General features: G+C 48.6%; 1 protein-coding gene across 7 annotated transcripts in view; it reads right to left on the bottom strand.

The window, feature by feature from the left end:
- Window positions 1–1403: 1403 nt before the first annotated feature.
- SH3KBP1 (SH3 domain containing kinase binding protein 1) overlaps window positions 1404–21461 on the bottom strand; it is a 339463-nt gene continuing 319405 nt past the window's right edge. For 5 of the 7 annotated variants that reach the window (XM_059158547.1, XM_059158544.1, XM_059158545.1 and 2 more), the window contains 5 exons: window positions 14544–14653; window positions 11030–11158; window positions 6623–6894; window positions 3542–3605; window positions 1404–2519 (listed from right to left, as the gene is read on the bottom strand). In XM_059158547.1, coding sequence (XP_059014530.1) covers window positions 2478–2519; window positions 3542–3605; window positions 6623–6894; window positions 11030–11158; window positions 14544–14653 — 617 coding nt within the window. In that variant the 3' untranslated portion in view covers window positions 1404–2477. The remainder of the gene's footprint in view (window positions 2520–3541; window positions 3606–6622; window positions 6895–11029; window positions 11159–14543; window positions 14654–21461) is intronic. The other 2 variants (XM_059158548.1, XM_059158549.1) reach the window with 1 other exon arrangement.

Genomic DNA, 21461 nt, shown 5'->3' on the forward strand with positions numbered 1-21461 from the left:
ATTTTAATCATCTTCTTTACAAAGCACAATACTTAAGACTTTTCTAAATACAATTTTAGAAAATGAAGCAAAAAAATAATCTCCATAGATGCCGGTCGAGTCCATGCTGAATGCAAAAGAATTTTTTCAAAAGTGATCCTTCCAAGCTTTTCAATATTCTCGACGGGTCCATTTTGTAAAGAGTAAAGATGGTGGCTGTTCGGGCAGTGGCTCGTCAGGTCCATAATGTAGAATCCTCTTGCTGGTTAGCCCAAGGGGCAGGAATGAAGCTAGATATGCCAACTCCTCCTTCTAGAATCACTTCTCCCTCTCTTTATACAAAGAAAGCCTGTGGCTTCTATGAGGGGAAGATGACAGCCCTCGACATTCTAGGTTGCCAGTGCCCCAACAGGGCGCTCAACCTCTCAATTGAATTATTAACAATCCTACTTCGTATACACATCGTATAAAACTATATCATTAGGGATTTTCACGATGAACAAATGAGAAATCCAAATGTCAAAGAATTCAATCCTTATTCTTATACTAGGCGGTGGGAAATCTCTCAAGGCTTTAAGTTGGACGCAGAAATGCTTAGAAGAGTGAAGGGGTTCAGGAATGTTATATGCTGCCCTTGGAAACTTGGTGCTCCCTGCCCCAAGCACACTGCGAGCAAGGCTGCTGCAAAGGCAACACGTCCAGACATGGGAATGCAGGATGGGGGGTTTCTTTCTTTACAAACTCCCTTCCCCTCAACCGTGCCCACTGGCCTGGAAGACCAGGGGGCCCGGATTCGGTGAGTACAGTACTCGAGAGAAGTAGCCTCCAGCAGCGAGGACGAGCATGTAGGCAAGAGGAAGGGGGGGAAGGGAGAGATGAAGAAGGAGACATTTATCTGTAATACTTGGGATAATCAATACCATGTGCTGATTTCTTTTTTTGTATTACTTCTCCCGTGTTATCAATTCTCATTCTTTGTGGTTGTGCAAATCCATTAATATTTAGTACTTTCACTCTAAAACTCAGGAAATAGACAAAGCAGCTTTTGAGAAACATAAAACATCATCGGGGCCCTGATGGGACCACCCCCAACCCCCAATCCCCCAACAATCTTGCAATACAGTCCGCCCCTTGTTTTCAGCTAAGAATGAGGAAACAGTTACAGAGGCTAAGCCTGAGGTGTTCATTTGCTACAGAGATAGAGCGGACAGGCAAACACCAGTTTCCTTGGGGCGGAAAAAGCAATTCCACGAATGCAGGAAAAAACCAGTGGCTACACTTCAACAAGAGCCCCCCTCCCCACCATTCGCTTGGACCTGAGGAAGGGGTTACAAGAGAACAAGGCAAATGACATTAGGTGAGTACAGTTTAAACAAGAGCACACACCGATAACCCAGTGCGGGAAATAACACAACTTCCCCCCCTTGTTTTCATTGCATTTTATGTTTATTTATTTTTGCTTTCATAATGCATATTCTGTTCACGCAAAAGGTGCAAAAGACAGGAAGCAGGGGTTTAACTTGGCTGATGAAAAATCAAGCAGGGGTGACATTTCTAGTTCCATGAACAACCTACAACTAGGAGAACTTAAACGTCACAGCAGGTACCACAGAGCGTGCCCAACTTCACAGCTGTCTCCTCTTGGGACCTTTGGCTAGGTGAGAGAAGCTTTGAAGACGTGGCCTCTAGTGGACTTTGAGAAGTGGCTTTAAAAAAAAAAGTGTTTTTTTTTCTTGTATTTTTGTGTTTTTGTGTTTTTTTAGTTTTTTAGTTTTTTAGTTTTTTTGTTTTGTTTTGTTTTGTTTTTTTGAATCATGGTAGCTGCATCACAAAAGCTCCAATCAAGAGGGTGGTAAAAAGAAGGCACAGATCATTGCAAATACCAGGTTTTCTCTTTCTCTTTTTTGTAAATATACCATCATATATAAGCTAAAATTTATCTCAGGGTGGCGGGCTTGGCTGGCAGGGGAAGGACGGGTCGGTCCTACAATTGCATATGTAATAGAATCCTAGAGGGCACACAAAGCGAGGCAGCTTCCTGCCTGAAGCAAAAGAATGGGGCACTCGCTCTGGACTATGTGTGATACAGACACTGGGAGAATCTGTGACAAAACACGATTAAAAAAATCATAAAATTATAAAGCTTGTAAACGAATAATCTGAAATTACATTTTATTAATGGAAAATATCATCAAAATAGTACCACTATGGACTAAACTGCCTGAGTTTTCATTTCGCATGAGATCTCATAGTAAAAAAGCCTTTAGCACAATTTGCTCTAAGTCACAGCCAGTGCCATGCCCAGGATTATTCCATGGGGAGGAATCTCCTCTTAGATGGGATTTGTGTTGTGCTATCAAGACTTCTGTGCTAACGTTTCAAACAGGGACACATGGAGGCAAACCTTTAATCTTTTGGCACAAGGTTATTTTGGCTGGGGTGGAAAATTTGAGTCTTGGACTCAGGATGAATAATGTGATATTTCATTTATCAAGTATTCATTTTGATTGAAGAGTTTTCTTTATGTCATTAACTTCCATCTATAAAGGAAAAACAAGAGCCGGACAAAAGCATAATGAATTCGCTGGACTGAGAGAAGCTGAAAGATAATCAACCTGGTCGAATGAAAGAAAAGAATCAACTTCACACTTTTCAAGGTGGAATGGGTGACGTGACATCTGAAGGACGAGAGGACGAGGCCAAAAGTGACGGAAACCTAAAGAACGGGCATGCAGATGCGAGGCGCTAGGAAGTGGTGGGTGTGTGCCTTCTCGGGCTCCCGGTAACCAAAATTTGTAGGAAGCAGCAAGAATTCCAGGGTCCAGGCCAGAGGGCAGAGCGGGCTGTACCGATGTGCTGGGCCACCTAGCGGTGTTGGAAGGCAGCTCTGGTGGGGCCCAAGAGGGTGTCTATCGGCAACCCCCAAGTGACGAGAAGCGGTTACCTATCCTTTCTCTAAGCAGCAAGGGTCCCAAGCAGCACCAGGGACACCAGCTGGACGAAAGCTCGAAGTCTGCCTTCGGCCTTCTGCAACCCCCGCATATTCTCTGTGGGCATGCAACATGCACATTCTCATTTGGTAACAGCTGAGTTGGCTCAGGGGATGGCGGGGGATGGGGCTCTGATGCCCTGGCAGGACCAACGTGGCTCTTGGTGAGAAGTACAGAAAAGCGAGCGCCGACTGTGGACAGCTGTGGTCCTTGGAGTTCCAATGACAAAAGCCAGCTGGCAACGGGCCGCCCCCAGCACCACGCCCTCTGGCAGTTGCTGTAATGTGACCTTTGGAAATTGGAGGGAACTTTCCACAGAGGAGACGTTTCAGATAAATTCCAAATTACAAACCCTACTGGGGGCACATGGATTCATGCCTCCCTTCCCCCAAGACTTTCTGGATCGCAGGCAAGGACTAAAGTGAGCCTACACAGTTCTAAGAAAATGGCCACAGGAAGTGCATCAGAATCTACAGAGAAGGGACAGTCGTCTACTTTCAAAATGAAGTCCTGAGGCAGCCACCACCCCTGACTGGCCCTCTCTCGAGGCAGCCAGACCCCAAGGTACCCACCTGCAACCGAAGACGGATTTTCTTCTCTTCATCCAGCTCTGACAGTAACTGCTTAATCTCTCGTCTGAAAAGCAAATGGCCATGAAATTAAACATAAGCCCAGACTTTGGCAGTAAGAGCTAAAAAGTCTCTTACCACCACCAAATCCATCTGAGCATTTTACAGCGAACACATGGACACAACATTGTGTTCTTTCTTTGCATTGTTACTGCTTGGCATTTACTGCAGACAGAAAGGCTCACTATTATTTCTGGGCTCCCCAAATATGTGGCCATCAAACAGGAGGTCTGGAATGATCTTTGAGATCCATTCGTCTAAGCTTCTCCTAAAGGGAGAAGATGGGGAAGGTGAGGCCAGAGAGGTGGCCTGACTTGTCCAATGGCTCGACTTGAGGATCCGAGCTCTGGTTCTGCTACCCTCCCTCTCGCTGGCCCTTTGTTAATAGAATCACTGGTCTTTAGATATATTTACATAATAATTTTCACTGCGGCCCAGGTATGTCTTACTTTCACAGAGTTTTAAATTAATAAAAGGTTACTGGTAAGTTTTCATGGATTCTCACAAAATCTTACAAAGAGTAACACCTGAAATCTCAGAGTTAAAATAGCTCAACTAACCATATGGTAATGACGTCACAGAGAAAGCAGACGTGAGTTAGGGTACACAGTCTAATGCCCTTTACAACATTAAATAATGAAGTGGAACAAAGTTAATCATCTTGCAGACTCAGCACTCTACTCAGGACACCGTAACCGTCGCCATTCCGGCCAGAGAATGGTATCGCATTTTAGGGTAGCAGATGCTCCATTTTACGTGCACATTTTTACTAACTAGTTTGGAAAATCAAAAAAACAAGGACTGCAGAGAAAGTATACTAACTAAGGTATAAGTTATATTGCATTTGCTCCCTTCAGATGAGCCCCATGACGGTCCCTGTATGTGGCTCAACAGCCGGGCCCTGCTACCGGGTTCTAGGATGCTAATGGGTTGTTACTTGTTACCGTATTTACTCAAGCCCACGCCATGCACCTCTATGTCAGCGGGCACTACTTAGAGCTCAGGAGAGAGGTAGCTGAGACCCAAAGCAGATGGTGTGATTCCAGGAAGACTATGGCAGGTCGGAGGAGTTAGCTGGGGAAGCCAATGCAAAGAATGTCACGAAGTCTTGAACTGGTCAAAGAGGGCCTGAGCCCGAGAGGAGGAAGGAACACGGGGGCATTGCTGGAGAAGAGCCAAGGCAGGAGCAGGGAGGGGAGGAGCAGCACACGTGGGGAGGAGGGAGGTCAGTAGGGACTTGTGCTGAAGGCTGAGAGAGAAGGGACACGACACTTAGAGCTAGGGAGCTACGGCCGGAAGTTTTAGGGACCCAGTGGCCCTGGGCAGGATGACTGTGAGAGGCAGGCATGGGGCAGGGGATTCTCTCACATGCCGATTCAAGAAGACGTGGGCTGGGGACCGACGGTCATGGGCAAATATGCCCTGGCTTCCCAGTGCGGAGGAGCGTGGGGCAGAACGGCCTCAAAACAATGGCGGGTCTTCATTCTGAGGCAGACACAGGCCATTTCTGATGTGGCCAGTCCCTCTCAGAGGACTGAAAGGGCTAAAGCCCTGGATCTGGGCCAGACCGACCCCAATGATGGTCCTCTTCAGAAGGCTGAGAACCAGCACTCTGGGATGTCCTGGGGCCATGGGGTCACTGTCTAGGCAGGAGACACACGCTACCTGGACACGGCTGGGGCCCATGGTTCCCCAAGCCTGTAACCTGCAGACTGAGAGAAGAGCTGGGGACTTTCAGGAGTGAGAGGCGGCCTGGCTGACCGTAAGAGAGCCTTTCTAGCTCCATCCGGCTGATTCTGCATATTCGATGGGCATCTTCCAGGTGGGGGCTAAGGCCAGGGGGCCCCAATTTCATTTGGCCCCTCCCAGCTGGAGTGGAGCAGAACCCAAACAGAGCCATAGTTCTCCAAGTGAGTTCCTTATAACCCTTGTCCTAGGGTGATCTAGAGAAAAAAGAATGTTCCAGAAAAATAGCATACATTATCCTCTCCACCTTTCTGGTGTGCAGCGAAGGCTCAGAGCTGTCCTTTTGGAGAAAAAATCAATTGTGTTTAACCCAATACTCCCCAAAGTATCTGGCCACAAGACACATCAGGGCCTCTAGCTCCATGCAAGGTGGCAGGTGTCCACTGCCCGGGGACCTCCCCCTCCAGGAGGCCAGGAGCTGGGGCTGCTCTGTGCGCCTGAGCCCCTACCTGGCCCATTCAGTTCACTGCATGGCTCTGCTCTTGGCAACCCTAGATCTTTTTCAAAATTCTGTCCAGGAAACGCCTGCATAGATGCCTCCCCATCTAACTCCTCTAAGAAAGAGCTAACTGATCCCTAAACTCTGAGCCTCAGTTTACTCAGATGAGAACTGCCTACTTCTAACCCTTTTACTGTTTTTGTCACTGCATGCGGTATCCTGCGTAACAGTTATGGGTGCTATTTATTTTTGCCTTCAGGTCTTTCTTGTCGTCAGAGTGCTCTCCAAGGACCAGCGATGCAGAGAGTGTGTATAGACATGCATGGAGAGAGCCCCAAGTCTCATGGGGAAAACATCTTGCTGAGAGTAAAGTCTTGGGTTTTAAGAATCCCCGCATCTCTCATTCCAGCCCCTAAATCCAAGCCAATCACTTCGTCAGACAGCGAGCTGAAGAAATGGCAATTTTGCTGGTGCTGGAGGAAACGCGGGCTGTTGGGCTAATCAGGAAGTGGTAGAAGCGCATACTGTATTTTATGGGGATTTAAAGATCGTTCTGCTGGGTGCATTAGTCCTGCTGGGTGTATTAGTCCTGGTAAGTGACTCTGCTGTCTGCCCCACAGCCAGCCCGTGCCCTCCCTGAGTGCTGCAGATCCGGTCACACAAGGAGCTGAGGGACACGAAGCCTCTCAGGTTCAAAGCCACCTCACCCCTGCTGCCATCCCCCTGGGGGAGCGGGCCGCCCACCCGCACGGGTGGGAGACCCAGGCTTGCAGAATGTGGCCCTGGCCCAGCGGGCAGCAACTTGGGAGGTGGACGAAGAAGGGGCCCCGGACACTCACTTCTGCTGGTCCTTCATGGTCTCGATGATGCTCCTCAGCTCGCGGACCTGCGTCCTTAGCTCCTCCACGGCCGCTTGACTGCCGGCTGCGGGCTCCATCTTTGGTTTTCCTTCCGAGCCAAACAGAGACGGGGAGTTGGCTCTGTGTCCGGCTGTTCCCAAAGAGGACGACAGGGGGGCGGATGTCGCCGAGGACAGAGGGGCTGGCCCACCAGCGCCGCCTGCAGCCATGCTCCCTGGCTTGGGCGGCAGGGACGCTTTGTTGTCGGACACCTGCGATGAGGGAAGGCGGAGAGGATTCAGGCCGGGGATCGTGTTCGGGTAAGTCCCCGTCTCTATCCCCGCGCCCGTCTCCTGAAACACACTCGTCACTCACCCCTTTACCCACAAGCCCTCCAGGGCCTACTTGGCACAGGCATCCCCCCTCAAGAGCCTTCCCCTACGTGTTTTAAATTCGACCACCCACCTGGTAGTTCCTAACTGGTTTAACGTACGAGTCTGGAGGCCCACCTGCTTGCTAGGCTCTGCAAACTCTGAAGTGAGCAGAACATCTTCCTAGCTCCCGAGAGCTCAGAACACAGTGAGGAGCGGACAGACCAGCCGACACACTGCAGACGCGGGGGTGCTCTGCACACAGGGAGGTCAGCGCGGAGACATGAAGCACACACAACAGACCGACTAGCCCAGAGGGAAGGTGCCGGGGAGCTGCTGAGAGCCCCATCCTGGAGGACGAGGACTGGGAGGCGGCCAGAAGAGGAAGGGCGACTGGAGAGGACAGTTCGAGGATGCAGGGAATGAGGCACATTCATGGCAAGCGGTCGCTCGGCAGCGGGGGCGGCCCTAGAGACGGGGTGCAGGCTGGGGAGGTAGAGCGGGCCGGGCAAAGGGGTGACAACATCCTGCACAAAGCTCACAACGACTCCGGCTACAGAAGGGCCTAAAGGTGGGCACGCCTGGAGGCCGAGGGAATTCCTGGGAGATTCTCATCCAAGGAAAGCCAGGAATGGTGGGCGTCTGACAGACAGCGGCCAAGGGCAGAGAGCAAAGACAGCTCTGAGAGCTGTGGCGAAGGCAGGCTCATCCCACCGAGAGACACGGTGCCTGGCCTTGGGGAGCAGACCCCCGGCAGAGGGGGACGTGGGTCCGGACAGGCTGCAGGGCCGGGGGAGGGGCCGGAGGAAGCCGGCTGGGAGGTTGTACCTTTCTCAGCAGGAGGAACAGCCTGAAGGCCCAGAAGACAATTTCACTTTTGACATTCTGAGTTTCAGGAGCCTGAGGGATAGCCAAGGGGACACGTCCCGGGGGCAGAGCCAAGGAGTGAACAAGTGCGCTGGGCCAGAGAGATCACCTGAGGAAGCGGCACCGGCACCACGGGGTGAATAACACGGGATGGGGGGAGAAGAGGCCCAGTGATGGGACCTGCGGACTTGGCGAATTGAAGAGGTGGGGAGGGAGAGACTCAGGGACCGGGACAAAGAGCGCTGACCAGAAGAGGGGCGAGACTTACAGAAGTCCCCTGAGAGATTTTCAGAAGAGAAAAAAGGGTTGGATAAGCGGGTCAAGGGCGCGGAGAGGAAAACAGGGCTTGGGGGGCCTTTGGTGCCACAAGGGAGACTGAGGCCTAATCACGGCAGGTCATGGCCCGAAGAGGCAGAGAGAGGCGTGGCCTGCAAGTTTAGAACTCTCTTTCCAGAAAGCTGGCTGAAGACGGAGGTTGGGAGCAAGAGAAAGTGTTCACGGAGAAGCCTCAGGAGGAGACGGACTCATGCAAGGGTTCTGTTTGCTTTCAAAGATGGGGGAGACGCTGAGCTGGATGATATCCTCATGGAAAAGACCAAGGCAGGGCCAAGCTGGAGACAGAGGAGACAGGTCCGGGAGGCCTGATGGAGAAGTGTCTTGCCCCAGGAGGAGGCTGAGAGGGCACAGGAAGTAGGACAGTCACGGGCAGGAGGGAAGAGGGGCATGGGGCAGCCCGGGGAGGAGGCAGCAGCAAGGGAAGGTGAGATCCTGAGACCTAGGGCAGGGGAGCAGGAGGGCAAGCAGAATGGATGCTGGGAGGCAAGGGGCTGAGTGATGGGGAAGTTGAGGCTGGTGGTGAAGCTTGCCAACACAGCTGGGACTCGCCCAGCAGCAGGTGCCCAGGGCAAGAGCCAAGAAGGGGCTGGCTGGCATGGTGCGGAGGGAGAGTGAGGATCCGGCTGTGCTAGAGGGAGAGACTGGGCAGAGTGAGCCAGAAGCAGATGGGCCATCATTCCCAGCCTCTCCGCCCGCCTTTTCTCTGCCAAGTTACCATTGAGGAAAAGCGCTTTCTGCTGCCAGGGACAGCGCTCCGCCATCCCGTGCTTATTGCTGTAGGAGTTGTAGTAAGAGGGAAGAGGGACTGACATTTATGGAGCGCTGGTCACGTGCCGGATGTCCGCTAAATGACTGAAACAGGGCTCGGCTGGCATACACTTTTGAGAGCAGGAAACCAAGGCTTAGGGACGTGGTGGAGAAATTCCCCAAGTCCACAGCTAATAACTGGCAGGACTGGGCTTCAGTCCCCTCCCCTGCCGACTGGACGCTGGAGCCCCGTACCGCGACGGTGGCTGCCTGAGCGTGACGATTCATGCTCCCCTATCGTTCATTTCTTTGTTTCTTTCCTATTCCGGGGTTCACACTTTTCCCCACTTCGCACTCTTCATCCCCCCCCTGTGCCTCTTCCAACCTACCAATGTCCTCACGGACTGACTTCCAGGCAACTCTTCCATCAATGCGTCTTGCAGCATTTCCTACCTCACTCTCTGTCCCAGCCCACTGCAGCTGACAAGGACTTCTGCAAGCCCTCACACAGTATTGGTCACTATACACCCTGCCCAAATTTGTTCAGGTGGAATTTATAGTAAGTGATAAACAACATGCCAACTCCCAGGAAGAGAAGCGGGCGCCTGGAACGGAACTGAGAATCCGAAACCTGCAAAGCCACTGCCCACCAGTAGATGTCACTACAGAGACACCCCGGGGCCTGCAGAGAGACCGCAACTCTAGGTATACATCCTCCCCTCATCAGAAAGAGCTGCGCTAATTCCAATTTCTGCAAATGGAACCCTTTTGTGAAGGAAAAATGCTTCAGTTTTGTGAATAACTACCACTGATGTGTTTTCCAGGATCACAGTTTGGTGTACCGGACCAGGTTTTTAAGAAAATTCAGACATGTGTAATTTCTTAAATGTGCAAGAAGGAAAATCCTACATACCCTGTAATTTCTTTGTGTTAATTCCTGGTTCAAGTGTCTTTAAAAAAGGACTGCAATCTTCTGCTGTTGGGCAGAAAGCAGTTGCTAATGTGTATAGAAAATAATTCCAACTGACTGGGTTCTCTTAGCACCAGAAAATGCATTCCGAGGATGAACAGGACGAATACCAGGTATCTTTCAGAAGTCCCGGGCAGATGCTACCCACTGCCTTCTTCGTTCTCACAAGCCGGTAATTAAAAATAGCTATACCATTCCCCGGGCACGCAATGAAATGAAAATGTTTTTAGACTCTAAACTGACCATAAGAAATGAATCCAAAGCTGCTTTCTTTGAGGGACCCTCATTAGTTAGAGTCGTGTGCTACTGCTAAACATACTCTGCTACAACATCAATTTTGAACACAAAAGCCAAGATGTGCCGGCAGAGTACACAGCACTTAATGTACGTAGTGCATTCTTTCTCCACACCTCTAAGCCCTTCAAGTTGCTTGGGCTGTGGTGGCGGTGGCGGCAGTAGTGACATGTGACAGTGCATGTTTATGTGTGGCTGCTGGTATGAAGAGATCAAACCACAAGAGAAAACATGGAAAATCAACCACCAACTTGTATCTCAGAGATTCTGCCAGCTTCAGGGACTTTGTAACATGTCTCTGGGATTTTGATGACTAAAGTAATAACTATTACAGAAGAGTAACAAAAACTTGCATTGTCTGTTGCACTGGACTGTTTGTGTCCCCTCAATTCATATGTGGAAACCCTGACCCCCCTGTTGTGATGGTATTAGGAGGTGGGGCCTTTGGGAGGTGATTAGGTCATAAGGGTGCAGCCCTCATGAGCGGAATTAGTGCCCTTAGAAAAGAGACCTCACTTAGCTCCCTCTCCCTCTTTCTACCACGGGAGGACACAACAAGAAGTTGGTGGTATGAGACCCTGAAGAGAGTCCTCACCAGAACCTACCACACTGGCACTCTCATCTGGGGCTTCCAGCCTCCAGAAACGTGAGAAAGAAATTTCTGTTGCCTCTAAGCCGCCCCATCTACGACTCTGTTAGAGCAGCCCAAACGGACTAAGCCATCTGGTGATCCTTGTCAGGTTTGTAACTCGTCATCAGAGCACACCCGAAAAGGCTGGGGTCCGTGCTGTCTGGACACCCTTGCCTTGGCTGGTCACTCACTTGGGATATGGTAACAGTCTTTGAAGTTTTCTTTGATGCTTCCACTCCTCTGTGTGCAAGCGAAACGTGTTCCTCTTTATCTTCTTCGGGACTTGGGGAGTCAAAGATATCAGGGCTTGAAAGGGAAGACTGGATAAAGCCAAAAGAAAATGCTTTTGTCAGAATTACACCTTAGCTGACAGAGCTTTTGTTAACATAATGCTGTATGCTTTTCAAAGCACTCGCCACTTCTATTTTGTTTGTCTCCTTATTATAACCTCGAGAGGCAGAAAGGGTGCTATTATCTGTGCGCTAGAGATAGTGGCAGAACTGGGACTAAGAAGCGAGATTTCCTCCAGCAGGGATCTTTCCATGGGATCCTGGCACCGATGCCTGTCGGGCATTTCAGCTGTCCGGGCCTGCGTCACCCAGCTTTTCCCGCTCCCACCACCCTTTGGAGCCTCCCTTCTTTCTGTGAACACTTGCTACTGTGTGCTAAGCGCTGAGCGGTGGTAAGCTTAGGTGACATGCCAGACACGGTCCCAGCTCTCACAAGGCTGACAAGTCCAGTGGGGAGGGACACGCAGGGCAAGAGGAGGCTACCTCTGACCTGTCTCTCCTCCTTTCCTTCTGGATCCTTTTCCAGGACCACGAAATCTGAGGCAGAGCAAAGTGCCTGCTAGAACTTGTCGGAGAGGAACCATTCCAGGGGGCACGAGGTCATGGGCCTGCGGGCCAGGGAGCAGCATTTCCGCACTCCAGGGCACAGCCCTGCCTGCCCGATGGCCAGCTCACCTCTAACTGGGCAACTTATGGCTAAATCTCCACCCTCATGGGCACAGAACGGCAGCATCTTTTGGTAGAATATGGGAACAATACTCCTATCCTTCCTGTCTCACTGTGAAGATAAAAAAGCTGGATGAATGTGAACCCGTCAGTGGAGTTCACTTGGAAGTAAACGATTATTGTGCTAGAATCTTGCTATTTTAGCAAAAAGCAAATGAAAATGAAGAGTTTCTGAGGCAAGGGATTTTTTAAAAATGAAGAATCGTCCAGAAATCTCTTTGGGTGAGCTTGCATTTAGCCGCATGTCTGTGCCGTCTACCCTGGTGGTGGGAAAATCATCCTATCTAGAATCATCACTGGTGTCATTACAGAAAAATCATGCCCACATCACCCCATGTTTATTTTCTTCTGTTTATCTTACTTTCTAAGGCAGGAAACTAATATATCTAGGGATTTGTAAGCAAAGTCTTAGAATTAAAAGGTCTTATTTGTTTATCTTTGTTTTATCTGAAAATCCAATTGCCTAGAATAATCCCCCAACTAAGCTTTCTTATTACTCTAAGCTTAACTGCTAAGTCACATTGCAGTGCCTGTACCCCTTCACTTGGAGATTTTATTCAAAAAGCCAGTTTCCTTCTGTGTAATCTACAGTTCGTGAGCTGCCAATCAAATCTCGCTCTTTGAATTCAATAAACATAAAGAAGCTCAGACTAGGGTGAGAGGTCCCAGGCTGGCTAATTCTGACCGGTGTATCTCCGCAGTCATTCCTTCCAATGGCCTGGTAGGAACATGTCCATATCCAGGATCCCATTTTGCTATGAAAAGCCTATGGGTCTAAGTAGAGGAAGAGCCAATACGAATTTGAAATGTCCATCCACATGGGGATGGATGGGGATAAAGGGAAGGGAGTAATTATACTTCTTTAAAGCACAAGTGTATCCTGTTATTTTAAGTCTACACATGAAATCGTTGCACACAGAATGCCAAAATTTGAGTCACGGCACCATAAGCTTCCTAAGGGCAGGGACCTTGTATGTCTCACTCCCAGTCATAGCCTTTGTACCTGGCTCAGAGCTGAGTCCACACATGAGGTGCCTTTACCCGGTTCCCCAGATATACACGAACCCCCAGGCATGGGATGCATGAACCAAGGATGGGGTGGCGGATGGTAAACTGACTTCCTCTGTATTTAATTCCAGATGCCTCAAGGCCCTCTAGACCTTTCAAAGTTGGGACGAATTTGGAGGAGAAAACAAAATGGAAGGATTTATAGAGAAGATGCGGGAGATAGGATCAAACACTTAGAGATACTAAGAGGCAAGTAAGTAGGTTGTGTGTGTGTGAGGCATGTCGGGGAGGGCACAGGGAGAGGAAAGATGGTAGTGACACAGGACCCTGTATGAAGAGTAACAAAATAAGCCACTTGGTCAAGCTTTTCTTCCGGAAAGGTATCAACACATGGTTAGGGTAGTTTCCTACCAAGAGGAAAAATAGCATGATTCAAACCCCACCCCCAAACTCAACAGATAGAGAGAAGAGGTTCGAAGGAAGTGGCATTCTCTTTCTTCTAAATGCGGCCCTCTGCGGTGGGATCAGTGATGAGGCGAAAGGAGGAAGTGTTCTGGAAAACCTGCAAAAGGTTAAGTCCTTAGTGTATCTGGGTCAATGAAGATCATAAGACCTTAGACCTGCATTCCCAGCAAGGACAAGACAATGTGATATGGGAGAGGGAGAGAGGGAAGGAGGGAGGGAGAGAGAGAGAGAGAGAGAGAGAGAGAGAGGGAGAGAGAGCGCTCATGGATGCATCAAGTTTTTTTTCAATGACATTCACTTCATTGTTTATAATGAAGAAGTGGAAGCAATAGTGCACTGACCAGATAAACTCTCATATATCCACAGGCTGGAACACTAGGTAGCCATGAAATGTGACATCATGGAAAATGGGCAATGATTGGGGAGAAAGTGCACAATATGGTGGGGGGGGGAGCATGTACTATGTACCCCATTTGGAAGAAATAATGTTATATACATACAAATACAATTTTAAATAAAATACAGATACACAGCAAGTGGTTAACAGTTCTTAGCTCTGGAAAGCAGGATTACGGGGTAACTTACTTTCGTCTTCTTGCGTTTCACTGTTGAAATTTGGTACAACAAATATGTTACAGGTTTCCAGTGAGGAAAAGAGTTATTCAAAATGACCCAAACAAAAACGTTCTTCTGTGGGTTATCTGGAGCACTCTGACTGGTCTCACCTACTTGATGAGGTACCTCATATGTGTACAATCTCCTAAAATGTGCGGGGGGGGTTCCGTGGAGGGGTGCCAACAATGGGGCTTTGAGAGAAAAAAGCTTGGCCACTGTCAAGCACCTGTATAGTGGTGGATTATTCTGTAGCAAAGTTTTGTTTATAGACCAAACAAACCTCGTTCTCTCCCACCATAAAACACAACATTTTTTTTTTCTTACCAATTTCATTTCAGGTTCAAATAAGGATCAGTCTGGAAGGAGAAAGAAGGAAGGTGGGGCTAGGCAGTGCCCACCTCACTGGCACATGTGCAAAGAACAAAGAGAAAGAAATACTGCTTGATCCCAGAAGACTCTCCAATCACTCTTGGTTAGCAGTCTATCTCATGACCTCCCTCTCCTGGCTCGCCCTTGTACTAGCCACTGGCGGCAGAGTCCTCGGCTGGCGTCTCTAAGCTGACCTGCTCTCCAGCAGCAGGAGGAGTGAGGAGACACTTACGGAGGTGAGGGACTGGGACGGAGGCCGCCTCCCCGTGGCTTTTGGTCTGCTTGTGGTTGGGTGACTGAGTTTCTCAGTAGATGATACCACAGAGTCAAAACCTTCTAAGTCTAAAACAAAAGTAAAACAGAGTTTTATGAGAAAAAAATTGAAGTGAGGAAAGGTTCTTAGAACAGGCCATGAGCACCTTTTCCTTAATACTCATCCTTTATATCTGGCTTGTGTCATCATCGCTGAAGGTGATTTCCATCCTCTGGTCATCCAATGAATGAGGTAGGTCTTTTAAAAGCTTCAGAAAGAGGGGGTAAAGGAGGAATCCCCGTTCCTCCACAAATGCAAGTTCATTTTGCTAGATAAAACATTCTTGCCATCCCAACACAAAAAGCAGTTATCACAAGGTACAATACCCATGGACAAATGAATGCTGATCATTGATTCTGAAAGAGGAGAGATGGCAGCTTCCTGCTCTCGTTGTAAACCACAGCCCGGCCATCCCCTAATCGTAGACAACGAACTCCCTGGAGGTGGGGAGCAAGCTTCAACCTCTCCAGCTAACTCCCGGAGCCCAGCACCATTCTGCTTTGAGAGGCATCACTCAATGGAGACGTGGTCTTCGGTCATCAGTGTGCTCATTCATTCAGGCCCTCATGGCTGAGCAGCTACTCTGGCTACACATGGGGCCAGGTATCCAGGCTACACCAGTGAGCATGGCAGAAAGCACCCTGCCCTCCGGGAACAGAGGTCTCAGAGGAATATAGAATCACAACCGCACTCTGCATGTGTCCAGGAGGAAGGCCTCTGCCTTTACTGTTTTTACCTTTACAGTTTTGTTTCCGGAACCATGTTTAGTCTAAGCCAGTGATAGCCATCCTGCTCCTTTTTGCCTGTGATTGGTCTAGAGGTGGACAAAATTCCCCATTATATACTTCATCTGATGCCCCAAGTCATCATCTGATATTAATATCTCCCCACTTAATTCTGAATCGCTTTTTCTCTGATTGCAAAGGTAATACCCGCTCAATGTACCACTGTTTGAGGAAAAACATGGAATTGTAACAAAAGAAAGTCAAGCATAACCTTACCACGCGAAGACAACCACTATTAGTATTTCAGTATATTACCCTCCACGTTCTTTTTCTAAAAGTGGATCGTCTAGGGTCACACTATATGGAATATTGCAGTTGGCTTCTTTCACCTATCTCATATGCCCTGACTCTAAAAATTCTTCATAAATATTGTGATGGGGGCATAATTTCCTGTTGCACTGCCATTCATGATTTATTGAACCAATCCCCCATTGTTGGATAACTAGTTTCCAAATCCTTCCCTCTTTGATTTTTGTTAATAGGACAGTGCTGCACAGATAGTCTTGCGTGCATGCTACGGACAATGAGTTTAGCGGGTTCTGCACGTGGCTCCCCAAAGGGGAGAACGTAAGAAGGCCCAGGTCAGGGAGGTCTGCTGGTAGGTGGGGGCTGGCTGTGGAGAACAGGAGGCACAAGGAGGCCAGGGGCTGAGCAGGCGGCCAGGGGAGGAGATGAAGGAGAAAGGCCATTAAAGGTTCTAGCACTCGAGCTGCTGCCGAGGGCCTTGGCTGGGTGCGGCCAGGGGCTGAGGGCACCCGCCTGTATCGTGACTCTGTCCTGGCAACTGAAACAAGCTCTGGAGGCAAAAGCTGAGCAGGGCGAAGCAATTAAAGGCCAGTTAAAGACTAATTCACTCTGGTTCTCCACCGTGGCTGCACGGTGAAATCACCTGGACAATTAAAAGAAAGTGATTCGGGCCTGGCTCCCTCTCTGGGGACGGACGGAATTTGCCGAGGGAGCAGCCTGCGTGCAGCTTTTCAGTACCCCCCTCCCCCGGTGACATCAGCATGCCGCCGTGTAGAGAAGCAGTGCGCTAGCAGAGGCTGGGGGAGGAAGGGAGAGGCTGTGAGGGCACCGCCACCGGGGGATTCTGAGGGGACGGCCTGGCCAGGCGAGCTGTCTGGAGTAAGGCTTGGCCACAGACAGCTCCTCCAAGGCCACGCTGGGCAGTGCTGACCCAGGGTGCAGGGCAACAGAGGTGCCCAAGCAGCTGATCAAAGTGGCACCCGCAGACTCGGGGACTGGGGGCCAGTCAGACACGCAGCAGCGGGAGTGAGAAGGTGGCCGTAATAAATCGCACTTTCAGAATGACTCAGGTGCGGTGTGTGCCTTCCGAGCTTAGACCATGACCCTCCGAGGAGAGGAACCCAGCCTTGGGCTCTCAAGGTTTAGCACGTTCCTGGGACGGACCTGCGCACTATTCTGTGCATAAAGGAACAGGTGAACAAACGAACTAGACAACACGTGAACAACCCATCCCAGGAAGAAACTCTGACTCCTGGAGCGTCGCTTCCAGGGGCACCTACTGATGGGGCACGGGGTGGCCGCTGCGGGCCGGGAGGCAGCATTCTGGGCCTTGCCTGCAGAGGACGCTTGGCTGGCCCCTTCTACCTCACTGGCTGAGGTCCACGCCGAAAACACCCAGACACGTGGAAGGCTGGCCACCTTCTCCTCAAGGGATGGACAGACGGCCGAGAAGACTGCCTCATCCGTCCGTCCCTGTCACTCAAGAGTAAGAGGATGGCTAGAGTCCTTCAGGGGGAGCCACTCAACCTCTTCATGCACATCCAACTACCGGAACTTCCAACTTGTACAAAGCACCTTTTGGAAAAAATAACACAAAACTTCCGGAAAGAAAGAGCCACACCAAGTATGAGGTCACCTGCCACAAAAGGCACCTCAGAGCCCCAGCTGCGATGCACTTCCACTTCCTGATGGTGGAGGAGGCCACTCTTCCATCCCGCAGCAGAAACCTTCGGTGGCACAGAGTGTGCTCTCGTGACTGCAGCCCCGGGAGCTGACATGAAGGCAGACTTTCCATGACTAACTCATTGTGGTGTGAAGAAAATGTCCCAGTTTTCACGATGGTTTCTGAAATGAATCAGGCTGAAACTTGATATAAGCTTTCTCAGCCTGGCTGGGAATTTTTCCTCTTAGTAACAAATGGTTTTAATGCTCACAAGCCAATCCAAAACTATTGAACTGGCAAATGGTGGGTATTTTTTTAAAAGTTAGTTTCATAAGGATGAGAGGTTCTTGGCTCCTCTCATACTTGAAAGATGAGCCCTCTGCAGACATACGGGGCTAATTTATGTTGGACAGGAGCCAGCCTGGAAAGGGCGTTTGACTCTTTGTGGCACACACAGTTGCCCATTTTCCATCAACTGCAGTCATAGCCTATTTCGTCCAATTAGAAACTGTGGGCTTATTTTCCATGGATGGGAGGAGGGATGGTACCAGTGGCCACAGGAGACCTACGACATGTCCAGTGAGTGCACAGAAGAGAAACAATTAAAAGTCTGAGACACTCCTGCTGTCACCAAAGGAACAGTTTTGCAAGCTCTTAAATGGCTTAGTCCTTGTAGCTCATTGCTCTGGGCTGGAGAAAGAGCCCTAGAGCAGAAGTTTCCTACAGCTAAAGCGTGGCGGTGTCACTACCTCCCAGTAGCTCGGAAAGCTATCTGTTCTCTATGTCACTGTCAAGGATCATCACGGCTGGCGGGGCTCCTTGTGGACTACAGGCCTAGAAAGGCTATAATGGACTTCTCACTCCCAACCTGGTACCACTCCATGGCAGCCCCTAGACACACATGTGAGGCGAAGATCTGACTATGTCCCCCTTCTCTGCTTAAAATCCTTCCCAAGTTCCCAGGAAATCCTGGTGACCTAGCGTGGCCAAAGCACTCGAGGTATGGCTAGTGCCTACCTCTGTCTCTGTCCCTTGTGTGACTTCCCTCCCCTCCCCTTTCCCCTGGGGCCATCAAGGCTTTGCTGAGCGACCAGGTCCTCTTCCAAAAAGCCAGACTGCACCCTAAAGCCTGGACTGGGTGCTCCCCTACTCACCCACCCCTCCAATCTCGGCACTTAGCACCCTGACTGGCTTTCCTTGTTGACTTATCTGTCTCCCAGCAGCTAGAAAAGAAGCTATGGCTTTTATCTGTATTTCCCCAGGGCCTAACGTCATTTCTGGCTTCTGGTGGGTATTTAATAAATGATTATTGGATAAATGAACAAACAACCTTTCTGGGCTTCAGTTTTTCCACCAGAGGGGGGGAAAATGGGAGAATTATCTGAGCTATCAGCTTTGTAGGGTCATTCTTTTGTAAATGAGAAATTATATGAAAATGCTTTCAAATCATCAGGTAGAATTTTATTTCAGTATACCATTGTTGGAGCTATGGGATTTGAGAACAGAGATCTAAGAGCAAGACTAAATGAAAAGAATAAAACAAAACATTTTTTTTCTCCTTCCTCTTTTCCTTCCTCCCTCCTTCCTTTTTTAAGGCAGTCTGGACACGAAGCCTCACCCTGCATGTAGATCATGTGACTCGTGTGTAAATCATGTGCAGACACCAAATACGGGCCGTTTAGTAGGGGTCAAATGAACACCTGTGTTAGCTGAGTTACCAAATGAAAAATTCTCATTTAAGGAAAAATTAGATTCTATGGGAAGATAAGCCCTCCAAAATGTGGAAGGATATAGGAAATTACCTGCTGTGTTTTCATCTGTAATCCAGGTGTGAAGTGTGGAAGACACAGCACTGAGAAGAAGCAGGTCTGAGCCACTGTTCAGCCAGCCCACTATGCCACACTTCACACATGCACACTCGTGTAACTTGTACAAAACCCATGCGGGTAGGCTACTCTTTTCCACAAAGGGAGACAGACAGAGGATCAGGGTTTAGACAAATTAGCCAAGGTCACAACCAGAAAGTGACAGGGCCCGCATTCAGATTCATGTCTGTGGAATTCCTTCCACTATGGAGCACTGAAAAGACAGCAGGAATATTTTACCTGAACTGATTAAACTGATTCTGAGAATTATTTCTATACCAAGAACAAGAAAAGATACTAGGACTGTAATAGGAATGTATACTAGGAATATAATCTTGTGTGTGTGAAGAAACCCCTCTATGCTCTTATAATAAGCTCTTTTATTTTATTCCAATGTGTTTGGGGGGGGGGCTTGGTGGCTCAGTTGGTTAGGCGCCTGACTCTCGATCTCAGCTCAGGTCTTGATCTTAAGGCTGTGAGTTCAGGTCTGGTGTTGGGCTCCACATCCAGCATGGAGCCTACTTTAAAAAATATACTTATTCCAATGTGTTTTTAAGTGGAAAGAAAAAGGGACTGGCTTCCTTAAGGAAATTTCTGGTAAGAAATGGAAGGTGTTAGGCAAGTTAAGTCAGACCGTTTAGCTATTCAGTACAAAGTAACTTTTATGTGGAAACTTGTAGCTGAAGAGTAGAAGAGGGAGATAAGGAGTTTCTTTGCTCATTCACTTAATCAAATCTTTATTAAATATCTACTGTGTGCCAAGCATAGCTACAATTAGGAGAATGAAAATACAATCACTCTCTAACAGCACTATCCATTCAAACTTGCTGTGATGAGGGAAACCTGCTGTATCTGTACCATCCAACATGGTAGCCACTGGCCCCACTTGGCTGCTGAGTGCATGGAATATGGCTAAGTGTGATTACTTAAAATAAATTAAACTTAAATAGCCGCATATGACTAGTGGCAATGAAGATCTCTATCACAAGCCTACATCATGGTATTGGCATTTCTTCTCACTTATGCTCAGTCCACTCATTCTGCGCATATACACTAAGGGAGCCCTACAATCCAGGCTCTGGGCTAGGCACAGAGGGATACGGGGGTGAACAAAATAGCCATGGTCCCCGCCTCACAAAGCTTAGAACCCCCAAGAGCGATGGTCTTTTATACATACCATTACAAATTCTGCTAGCTACTATGAAAGAAAGGTAGAAGATGAAATTAGGAATGATAGCATGGGAACCTAATTTAAATATGGAGAAGCAGGAAGGGAAGGGGGGCATGGCTTTCTGAAGTGTAGCACTGAGGAGAGGTAAAATGCTTCACAGGGACTGGTAACAGGCAATGAGAAGTGGGGAAAAATAACTTTTCAGACTTGCTTTCCTTTAAAAATTACTTACTACACGCCTTAATTTGTTATGCAAAATAGTTTAGGAAATAATGTATTTACTGGAAATAGTGGTTATGCTATTATTATAGGAATATAAATTGGCACAGCCTTTTCGTAATGCCACTTGGCAATACCTATCACAAAATGCCAGTGCATACACCTTCAGATAGCTCACTTCTAGAAACGGATCCACAGAAATGTTTATGTCAGGGCACCTGGGTGGCTCAGTTAGTGAAGCGATTGCCTTTGGCTCAGGTCATGATCCCAGGGTTCTGGGATTGAGCCACTTGTTGGGCTCCCTGCTCAGCAGGGAGTCTGCTTCTCCCTCTCCCTCTGTGCTCTCTCTCTCTCAAGTAAATAAATAAAATCTGAAAAAAGAGAAATATTTATGTAAGTGTAGAATGATATATTTATTTACGAGGCCAGTGGTCTTCAAACTGTTTTACTGGTGCGCCTCCTAAAATAATTTTGAAAACCCACATGCCCCCTTATACATCTTAAAAGTTGACATCTAAAATTTGAGATGTTTTTGTCACAAAGATGTAGTTTCTGCTATACTTTAGAAGATAACTATGATATTACTCTCTTAAGTATATTCCACATACATTTGAATGCCATGACAGCTTAACAACCGCTGTCATCCATCTTAAAAAATCATGGATAAGCTGGGGCACCTGGGTAGCACAGTCGGTTAGGCATCTGACTCTTGGTTTCTGTTCAGGTCACGATATCAGGGTCATAAGACTGAGTCCCACGATGGGCTCCATGCTCTGCTTGGAATCTGCTTGAGACTCTCTTTCCCTCTCTCTCTGCTCCTTCCCCTTGGGCTCGCTCTCTCTCTCTCAAATAAAATACACAAATCTTTAAAAAAAAAATCAGGAATAA

The sequence above is a fragment of the Mustela lutreola genome, chromosome X (assembly GCF_030435805.1).
Source record: "Mustela lutreola isolate mMusLut2 chromosome X, mMusLut2.pri, whole genome shotgun sequence".
Lineage (NCBI taxonomy): Eukaryota > Metazoa > Chordata > Mammalia > Carnivora > Mustelidae > Mustela > Mustela lutreola.